Here is an 11,012-nt window from a genome sequence, read left to right on the forward strand (position 1 = left end):
TCTAGTCAGATCTGACTTTGGGTAAGGTACATTTACATTATAATCTGAACTCAAGGTCCACTTTCTAGATTTTTCAGAAGCCTTTTCAACAGCATCTGGAGGTCTTCAGCCGTAGGCCTATATGGTTTTTACTGGAGTGTCATGGCATGAATCTTGATTTGATATTTTGTACAAAATGTTCCAATATTAATGTTCAGTAATCATTAAAGCAGTTATAAAGTTAAACAGATGAACACTACTTATATGATATGCTTTTGTACATAATTAAAACATGTTTACTTAAAATATGTTAATTTCGTTAAAATAAATCTCCTTCATTCAATTTCAGAGGTGCAATTATGTTTAAGGTTTAACTGAATCAATATGTTCATTGTAAAACATGGTCCATAAAAAACACAATTTAATAGTTTGTAGATTTACATTTGTATATATTTACACTAATTGGTTGTGTGCCTTAACTTCGACAAAACTTCAACTATTTATCAAATACATACTGTCAGTGTTATACATGTTTACTCCTCCCTCCCTTGTGCTTAGACTTCCCTAAACTACGTGAGCATCCACCCATCAGCAGAACAATTTCTACGTACGTAAAGACTTTTTTTCGTAATCCCCTTCTCACTACATGAACGTAGCCAGACATTCAACGTAAAAGACGTTCGAGCATACCACAGTTACGACACATACCAAAAGATCCCAAATAACGTGGGATGTGGATGTGGCAGCGAGGCACCGGCTGACTACGTGTCTCCTGCAGTACTGCACTCATAAGTGTAGTTGCAGTTGAGTTTCTAGACCTTCTTATTTACAGGTAAGGAGTATTTTTTTTTAAACATCTATCAGGTCCATTTAGTCGAACATAGCAGCTGAGCTAAGCAGTGAGGTAACTCACAATAGCTAATGTTAGCTAACGTGAGCTAGCCACAAGTACATGTTGACAGCAGGAACTCTACACACTTAGCTACAATATGTTAGCCCTATTTATTAACCTGCAAACTTCAGCTGCTTTACACGTTAGAGTTTAAATATGTGAACAGCACATGTATTATTTAGCTTTTAGCTAATGCTTCTATGCTAACAAATACAAATAACACCAACTCTCGGTCAGTGTGTCAAGTTTAACACTGCTGATAACCTCATGGCTGGCATATGATGCAACGCTTTCCTGTGAGACTAAACCAATGACATAGTGAAATGTAACTTCAATGTTCAGTATTTAATATTATTTTTTTCTCATTTTAGTCTATTGTACTTTATATATATATATATATATATACTTCTCCTCTCCTGCATTACTTAGCACATTAGTCTTGCAACATTCTCTCGCACTATTTTATTTATATTCTGTTATTTCTTGCTCTACTTTTGTCTTGTTTTTAATTAGTTTGACTGTTTTATGTCTATATAATTATGTTGCATTGTTGGAACTCAAGATTGTAATTGTCATCACTACACTGTAGATATTGTGCATAACAAATAAAGCCTTTGCATCTTGAATAATGTTCAAATTAATAATGTTTGTATATTTTAATATATTTTATGTTTAGTATGGCGAGGATGGCCAACCATTCAGCCTGTCTGTACCGTTATTTTACCAGGATAGGTCTCATTTATATTACACATCTATTTTCAAAGAGATTCCTGGCCCAACATAGGCAGCAGCACAGTTACATACAATTTAAAACCGTCACTATCATATCCAACAGCTGCTTATCTCAGATGGGGTTATCACAAGGTTACAGTAACCTGACACTGTTTTGGGTTTACAGCTGTCCTCAAGTTTAGGTGCCATGTTTGCCAAACTGGCCTTGGGCTCTCGCCTGCCATCTACAATCCGGCGGTCAAATGTCTATCCAGCTTCCATCAGAGCATATTCCCAGAGTAAATGTAAGTTACCAGCCTACTTATTTGTCATACTGGACCTGCACACTATTCTCATTGTCTCTTTGATCTGCTTGCTATGATATGCTCTTTGGTGCATGATGATGTGTAGTAAAACATGACTTTGTTATGCTCTTCAGTCCCACGTCCCCATGGGCAGTCTTTTGTCCACCGCAGCGAGTTAAAGCAGGCCAAACGTATTGTAGTGAAGCTGGGGAGTGCTGTGGTGACACGCGACGAGTGTGGTCTGGCACTGGGACGCCTGGCCTCAATAGTAGAGCAGGTAACGCCACTTTTATATTGTTGATACAATTATTTGGGGCTCTACTAAGAATACAAAAATTAAGAATTGATATAAGCTGTAAAAGCAGAATGTTATAGCTTTTTTGTGTCCCGTCAGGTGGCCATGCTGCAGAATCAAGGCAGGGAGATGATGATTGTCACCAGTGGTGCTGTGGCATTTGGGAAGCAGAGACTGAGACATGAGATCCTGCTGTCTCAGAGTGTCAGACAAGCCTTGCATTCTGGACAGAACCAACTCAAAGAAATGGTGAATAATAATCCTAATATAAACATTTGTTAAATTGTATTATCAGTCTTGGTACCTGAGCTATCCCAACCTGAGTTTCAACAGTCACATTAAAACAGTTACTAAATCAGCCTACTATCACCTAAAGAATATATCTAGGATTAAAAGACTAATGTTACAGCAGGATTTGGAAAAACTTGTCCATGCTTTTATCTTCAGTAGACTCGACTACTGCAATGGTGTCTTCACAGGTCTCACTAAAAAATCTATTAGGAAGCTGCAGCTAATTCAGAACGCCGCTGCTCGAGTCCTCACTAACACTAAGAAAGTGGATCACATCACTCCTGTTCTGAAGTCTTTACACTGGCTTCCTGTGTGTCAAAGAATAGATTTCAAAATACTGCTGCTGGTTTATAAAGCTTTGAATGGTTTAGGCCCAAAATACATTTCTGACCTCCTGCTAAATGATGAACCATCCAGATCTCTCAGGTCTTCAGGGACTGGTCAGCTTTCTGTCCCCAGAGTCAGAACTAAACATGGTAAAGCAGCGTTCAGTTATTATGCTCCAAATATCTGGAACAAACTCCCAGAAACCTGCAGGTCCGCTGCAACTCTGACTACTTCTAAATCCAGGCTGAAGACTTTTCTTTTTGTCGCTGCTTTTAATTGAACTATTCATATCTTAGACTGCACTGTAACTTTTATCCATGTATTTTTTCTTTTAATGTTTATTTTATTAGCTTTTCTTTTTAATGACTGATTTTAAATGCCATTTTCTTAATGTCTTTCATTTTTTGTAAAGCACTTTGAATTGCCTTGTGTTGAAAAGTGCTGTATAAATAAACTTGCCTTGCCTTGGTAACTTCAGTGAAATCTCTGTTTTTCAGACGGTTCCAGTTTTGGAAGCAAGGGCGTGTGCAGCTGCTGGACAGAGCGGTCTGATGGCATTGTATGAAGCTATGTTCACCCAGTACAGCACCTGCACTGCACAAGTATGTACTCCATTTTTCTCACAAACGCTGACACAGTTTGAAATGTCACTAATGTCTTTGAATCTCTGTCCATGTCTGTAGATTCTGGTTACCAATCTGGATTTCCATGATGAGCAGAAGCGTCGCAACCTGAACAGCACGCTCCACGAACTGCTGCGGATGAACATAGTTCCTATCATCAACACCAACGATGCTGTCGTTCCTCCCCCTGTTCCCAACAGTGACCTGCAGGGGGGAAATGTGAGTATTGTGTGTTGGGCACGCTGGGAATGATGAATGTGGTCCAGAATTGTGATGGTGGATTGCTTTAATCATGCGTAAATGAAAGACATATGTTTCTAATCACTTACATTTCAACCCACACTAACGCATCACTTATTGGACACATGGTTTTCATTTCAAAGGCTGCTTTAAATGTTGGGCACTCATTCAAAGTGTGGTGGTCTTTTGTTCTGCTTTTGTATGGTGCACACACCGGCTTGTGTTTTTTAGAAAGAGGTGTTGTTTGCTTTGCAACTGATTGGGACTAGGATCCTTTTGTTGCATGGTAGCAACTGATAAGCTCTTGTTCTACAGTATGATGTTAGATAATATGATTTTCTTTTTGAGGTTTAATGACATTTCTGTTTGTATTTCAGGTAATAAGCATCAAAGATAATGACAGCTTGGCTGCACGACTGTCTGTTGAAATGAAAGCCGACCTGCTCATTGCCCTTTCTGATGTTGAAGGTACAAAAATCACCACTTAGTTCGTGAATAATAATGATTAACTTTACTTAACTTTGCTTATGTCTTATGTGACTATGAGAAAAGAAGGTCGTATCAAGGTTTTCTTAGCTTGCTTTTGGGACTTGATAACAGAAAGCCTGTTCTACAAACTGGAAGGAGACATTTGCCAGGTAGAGGGGGGCAAAAGAAAGATGCTAATGAGATAATGTACTTAATAGGAAATGTAGAATACATGTTTTTAAGCCTCTTCTTTACTTGAGGCTAAAAGTTAGGATAGCTCAGCATCAGGTACCCTGATATAGTTTTTTGTGGGTTCCCAAAACAACACAGAAGAGTAATGCTAAAGTACTTTGAATAGTTAATCAGGAATCCAAATAATCATAGGTTTATCAAAATAATATAAATGTTTTGTTTACTGTCTTGATTCTTTTAATAAAATGTTATCAATATAAAGGATTAAACAAGAACAAATCTGTTCCACAGGCTTATACGACAGACCCCCAGGAACAGATGATGCCAAGCTCATTGATATATTCTATCCTGGAGATCAGCAGTCCATCACCTACGGCACTAAGTCCAGAGTCGGCATTGGCGGCATGGAAGCCAAGGTCAGCATGACGATCAATAATGTATCTCAAAGTGTTGACAGGAATAAGTTGGTTAAATTATGAAAAATGTGCATTATACTCAATCATGTCCTCTGAACAGGTGAAAGCAGCCCTCTGGGCTCTTCAGGGCGGGACGTCTGTTGTCATTGCCAACGGCACACATCCTAAAGTCACAGGCCATGTCATCACAGACATCGTGGACGGGAAGAAAGTTGGCACCTTCTTCTCTGAAGTGAAACCTGCAGGTATGGCGTAACGTCATCTGGGAAGAATATTTTTGCCTACTTGTTGTGTTTGTGTTTTTATATTTCATGAGTTTTATTGACACCAACAGGTCCAACTGTGGAGCAGCAGACGGAGATGGCCCGGCATGCAGGCAGGACTCTGGCCTCACTGGACCCTGAGAAGGTGAGTTCTGGACTAAATTATATGAACACCATTATCTCCTGGAGTCCACTCAATTATTTTAAGGTTCGATTGCAGTATAAATATATATGTGGGTTTTCTTTTTATTTCTTTAGCATGACATATTAAGAATGAGTCCAAATATTTATGAGGATTATTTTGAGGTTACACTTCCTGAACAAAATGTATATTATACCTCCAACGTGTTATTCCTAAATGAATTGTAATGACATGAATACAATAGGGAGAGACAACCGCTTGGTTAGCACAAATGAAAAAACAATTAACATGAAAACTGGGGGGAAAAGAGTGAATCATTTTCAAAACATGAAGCAAAGGGTTGCCAAACTCATTAATTTTTTTACAAATACTGGTTGTAGCTTTAAATACTCTTGATTGGGGTATTTGTTAATCATATCGAGGTTTTTGTTTTTCCAGAGAGGAGAAATCATCTGCCATCTTGCTGATATGCTTACGGAGAAGAAAGAGGAGATTCTCAGTGCCAACAGGAGGGACATGGAGTTAGCAACAACATCAGGTACGGAGGGCGTTGAGAAGACCCATTGTCCACCTTAACCTACAGCTGCATGCTATGCTCTCCCTTAAACGCAGTGACTCCGTACCACTTCCACATGTGCCAGTGTGCATTAGCTTTGTTATCTGTGGGGCTTAAGATTGCATGATACTTACATTTTTATCATTTTGAGTCATTGATTGCATTGATTGTGTTGTAGTGAGTAGGGAATGTACCCCCTAAATGTATGAGTGTAGTTTTCACTCCTTTTTTTGATGCCTCAGCTTACCAAAAGCATACAGTATTTTATTTCCAGATCTGTAGACTTTTGCATTGTCAGAGATTTTATTCATTTATTAAAAAAAAATCGTGCAGGTCGTCTCTCCCAGCCAATGATCGACCGCCTGAGTCTGTCAACCTCTAAGCTGAACAGCCTTGCCATCGGCCTCCGTCAGCTCGCGGTGTCCTCACAGGACAGCGTGGGTCGGGTGCTGAGGAGGACCAGGGTGGCCAACAACCTGGAGCTGGAGCAGATCACTGTCCCTATCGGTGTCCTGCTGGTCATCTTCGAGTCGCGTCCAGATTGTCTCCCACAGGTCAGTAAAGCCCACCGCTCAGCATGTAGAGCTACACCGTTAGCTGCTGGTTTTGGAGACATTGCACATCTTTGCCATTGATAGTAAAACTCACATATTTATGTTATTGTGTTCCAGGTGTCTGCTCTGGCTATTGCCAGTGGAAATGCTTTGCTGCTGAAGGGGGGTAAAGAAGCTTCTCACACCAATAAAATTCTTCATCAACTCACTCAGGAAGCACTTTCCATTCATGGAGTCGCAGATGCCGTTCAACTGGTAAATAATAATAATAATTATATAAACGTTTTTATATAGCACCTTTCATGTAAGATGCAGCCCGAAGTTGATCATTGAGTTATGACTACACATAGTGAGTTTGTAAATAATAACGTTCTGTGACATTCACCCTGACGTATAGGTGAGCACACGTGAAGAGGTGGAGGATCTGTGCAGACTGGACAAGTTGATCGACCTGATCATTCCAAGGGGCTCATCGGAGCTCGTCCGGAGCATCCAAAGGGCGGCTAAGGGTATTCCTGTGCTGGGCCACAGTGAGGGCGTCTGTCACGTCTACATCGACAACGATGCCAGCATAGACAAAGCTATAGCGATTGGTACGTGGTACTTTATGGTCCTAATGTGATAGTAGAACAAATGTTGTTTCAATTTCTGCTATGGTTTGGTGTCAAAGTTGTAGAAATGGAATACAAAATATATTTTTCCTATTTGAGCAGTTGTAATTATATTTTTTTGATGTTTCCAAAGGGTTATTAACTGCTAAATTAATATAAGATCACTAACTTATTTCTCATTCCAGTCAGAGACTCCAAATGTGACTACCCTGCAGCCTGCAATGCCATGGAGACTCTCCTTATCCACAAGGATTTACTGCGCACTCCTATGTTTGACCAGATGATTGACATGCTGAGAACACAACATGTAAGAAACAAACACACAGAAACTCAAACTTACTAAGTATTACGCATCACAATTGAAGGGTATGTGTTTTTACATTTAAATGAATCTCCAGCAACCGTCTCGAGTGCTAGGCGTTTGTTTCAGTACAGTGAATCGTTTTTTCTGGACTCATTTATTTACTAATTCTGTTGATAAATCTTTGCTTTCTTTCAGGTGAAGATCCATGCCGGCCCTCGGTTTGCATCGTATTTAACTTTCAGCCCATCCGAGGTGAAGTCCCTGAGGACAGAGTATGGGGACCTGGAGTGCTGCATTGAGGTGGTAGACAGCATGTCGGATGCTGTGGATCACATCCACAAATACGGCAGCTCCCACACAGATGTCATTGTTACAGAAAATGAAGAGACGGCTGAACAGTTTCTGCAGCAGGTGGACAGCGCCTGTGTGTTCTGGAACACCAGCACTCGCTTTGCCGATGGCTACCGCTTTGGCCTAGGTAAGTACTGTGCCAGGCATGACGACATACATCCTTGGAACTAACTTACAACTGTTTTGAAGATAGGTCAGGAGAGTTAATTCTACTTTTCTTCTCTTGCAGGAGCTGAGGTTGGTATCAGTACAGCCCGGATACATGCCAGAGGTCCAGTAGGTCTGGAGGGGCTTCTGACCACCAAATGGGTCCTTCGAGGGGAAGGGCACACTGTGGCTGACTTTTCTGAACAAGGCAGTATGAAATACCTTCATGAAAACATCCCTGTCCCCCAGGGGAACTTTAGTGCCCAATCAAAGAGCCATCAACAGGAGTAACTGATTTCTATGCAGAGTTTATTTAAAGGTTTGTGTTTGCCAGTAACACTTCAACTTTTTAGCCGCTGCTTCATCATCATCATCATCATCCACTATGCCGCTGCAGAAAACTTGCATGCAGAATAGAGGATACTTTACCTGGACGACCTGTTCATAAACTTCAATTTATCAAAAAAATCTATTTATATTTAAAACTCCCTGATATCTCCTGAGACAAAGAGTGTAACATGACTGATGAGGGGGAATTGTATCCTGCTAAACTGATACAAATAAAGTTATTCCATTTTGTGTGACCAGTGATACATGTGCAAACACAACGCTGTTTCGTCTTCAAGGTCCTTTTTTATAGTAGCATTATCAAAAAATCATTGGCCTGGCCGTGATTATGTAAATTATTTTTCTATGTAAAAACTTTTTTGTAATTTACTGTACGTGTTTTTTGTGCTGGATGTTGGTTATGATTTATTTTTTCTGTCCTTTTTCCTCCCACAAATGATTTAATAAACAATCTGTACAGTTCTCTACTCGTGTTTTCTGGTTTTGCATCATATTGTCCCTTTAAACATGCATTTAGTATTCAATCTTATTGACTTATTACCCAATTTAATTGAGAACTTTAGTATTTAGTCATTTAACATTTAAATGCTTAACAGATTAATCATTTAAAGGTCACATGTCATGGCCATTTCCACTGATCATAATTCCATTGTTGAGGTCTACTAGAATAGATTTACATTGTTCAATGTTCCAAACTCACATTGGTTTCGCATACAGCATCTCTGTATAATATGTGTATTCACTCTCTCCACTAAACGGCTCAATGCAGCTCTTGCCCCCCCCCTCCCTGTGAGCCCAGTGTGCTCCGATTGGTCGGGACCAGTCGGGACGTTGTGAATCGCGCTGAGCTCCGTGGAGGTGTTATTTCCTTGTTTAGCTATACAAAGCGAAACACAGCCAAACTCACCCTGAGCACACACAAAGTCACAGCCGAAGTAAAAACAATAAGTGTGGCTTGATATTGAGTAAGAAAAAGGTTGATAAACGCTGTGAGAATGGGTCTGCAGAGAGAATTTCGCCGCGATCCCAACTGTCTGTTATCAGCTTGCAGCCCGGGAGGAGAAATCAGCAGAGCTGCTTCCACTGAGTGTGTGAGGAAGTCCGTGGATTGGTCAATTTGGACCAATCAGCGGGGGCTTAACGTAACGGCTCCGCGGACGTAACGTAACGGCTCCACGGATTGGTCCATTTCGTTCCAGGGACGACATGACATCATGATGTACCCGGAAGAATCAAATGGACAGAGGCTGCTTCTCAGGTCGACTATTTTCATTTCCTCTCTCCTCGGTCCTCGGTCTCACCGGAAGTTGATTTGCCTGCGCCATCTTGAGTACCGTCCCATGGCTCTTATTTCTGCCGGAGGACCGAGGATCGAGGAGCGAGGAGCGATCATGGAGGAGCGATAACCGAGGAACCACCAGACCATCCTCCGATGAAATCCTCAGATACTCACCCCGCCCCCTTACTGTGTATCGCTCACTGATTGGACGAGGCAGTGCATGCACTGATCTGATGCTTCTTGACATGAGAGCAATAGAGAGGCGAAGTCACGCCCATCTACTTCCGGTCCATGGGACCCCGGAAGCGAAAAATTATACATTGAATTCAATGGAGAGAGTAAACGTATCTTTTGATCCCGTTTGAATTGTGCCACGAACTACACATATGATGTTTGTCAATCTTAAACAATCATTTCCATGTCAAAAAAGTCACATTTTGTCGTAAAACTGTTGAAATATAAGACTATGAAAAATACGCGACTACAAAGAGACTACAAATCCCAAATCCCATTCTGGGTCGCGTAAGTGATGTCACAGGCGATAATGCTCCAAGTGGTTGGTTCACTTTTACAAGATGCCTGTATGCTTTGTACCAGGTTGTAATCACAAAAGTGATCATACCACTTGCTCGTTCTATCGCTTCCCGTCTGATGAAAGGACCAGGAGTCGCTGGATCAGACATATCAGGTAATATCATAGGTAATATACATGTTGTGCATGGAACATAGTCAAGTTAGCTACCTAGCTAGTAGCGACGAGTAGCGAGCACGTTAGTTAGCATTACATTACTTAGCCTTGTCATTTTTAGTAGCCTTACCATGAAGTTATTATTTTATTACATGAAGTAAACCAAAATGTTAAACAGTAACCAAACATGATTGTGTGGTGACCACCTATTTAACCACTGGGACATAATTCAAACTTGGAACTACAGTTGTGGTTATTGTTCCCACACGGACATGTTATGGGTTACCTATAAATAGTGTGTACCTTCTTGGCTCTCTCTTGTCGACCCGGGCTGCGACCCGACAACATGTCCTTTGCAGCTTGTGAATAAATCACTATTCTTGCACCTTCCTTGCACCGCCTCTGACTCCATATCTCTCGGCACTACACTGGTGACCCTGATACGTCTTGAGAAGTTTCCGGGACGGAGCCGAACACGGCAAAAGGAACTCGAGTTCCTTTCTCGAAATGCCGGGGTTTGATTGGAGACGTCCGTGGCTGCCACCGGCACGCGGACTGAGGCTCGGTGCGTGCTCCGCAGAAGGCTGAAGACGTTGCTCGACGTTCCCGCATCGGCTTTCTATCCAACGGGGGGACGATGCACGACCTGCTGGGTCGACCAGCAACCCCATTGCTACCTCATGGGTTTGTTCTTCGGGGCGTGCGGCTGCACGTCCCGGCTGCTAACCACGTGGGGCTAACGACGGCTGGCAGCTACCCATGGCTGGCAGCTAGCGGCTAGCTAGAGGAGGTTCGACCAGCCGGTTGACCTTATGTGGACACTCTCACCTTTTTCACCACCTCCACGGCGGTTCCAGACGCCACTCACGTTTTCATCGACGCCTGGGTGGTGCACTCCTGGACCCCGTCTCGCCTCGACGGTTTTGGACGTCGCCCATGCTGCCATCGGCCCGTGGGTGGCGCGCTCCGGAGCCTGTCTGGCCTCTCCTGCCTTCCGGGGATATCCAGACGCCACTCACGTTCATCGGCG

At 42.0% G+C, this 11,012-nt stretch overlaps 1 protein-coding gene across 1 annotated transcript; it reads left to right on the top strand.

Moving 5' to 3' along the window:
* Positions 1 to 641: 641 nt before the first annotated feature.
* Positions 642 to 8,478, top strand: LOC117562661 (delta-1-pyrroline-5-carboxylate synthase-like). Its single transcript, XM_034240496.1, has 17 exons — positions 642 to 811; positions 1,770 to 1,887; positions 2,022 to 2,164; positions 2,282 to 2,431; positions 3,298 to 3,402; positions 3,484 to 3,642; positions 4,041 to 4,131; positions 4,615 to 4,739; positions 4,840 to 4,984; positions 5,074 to 5,147; positions 5,583 to 5,682; positions 6,034 to 6,254; positions 6,372 to 6,509; positions 6,652 to 6,847; positions 7,051 to 7,172; positions 7,365 to 7,647; positions 7,750 to 8,478. Exons 2-17 carry the CDS (start codon positions 1,791 to 1,793, stop codon positions 7,956 to 7,958), a joined length of 2,358 nt encoding a protein of 785 aa, XP_034096387.1. The 5' UTR covers positions 642 to 811; positions 1,770 to 1,790; the 3' UTR covers positions 7,959 to 8,478.
* The last annotated feature ends 2,534 nt before the right edge of the window (positions 8,479 to 11,012 follow it).

This window comes from Gymnodraco acuticeps, unplaced genomic scaffold (assembly GCF_902827175.1).
Source record: "Gymnodraco acuticeps unplaced genomic scaffold, fGymAcu1.1, whole genome shotgun sequence".
NCBI lineage: Eukaryota > Metazoa > Chordata > Actinopteri > Perciformes > Bathydraconidae > Gymnodraco > Gymnodraco acuticeps.

Excerpts from the sequence above, each read along its gene's own strand:
- LOC117562661 (XM_034240496.1), top strand. The coding sequence starts at position 1,791 with ATGTTTGCCAAACTGGCCTTGGGCTCTCGCCTGCCATCTACAATCCGG. Across the intron at positions 3,643-4,040 it reads GTGACCTGCAGGGGGGAAAT|GTAATAAGCATCAAAGATAA; the intron begins GTGAGTATTGTG and ends TTTGTATTTCAG. Across the intron at positions 4,132-4,614 it reads TGCCCTTTCTGATGTTGAAG|GCTTATACGACAGACCCCCA; the intron begins GTACAAAAATCA and ends TCTGTTCCACAG.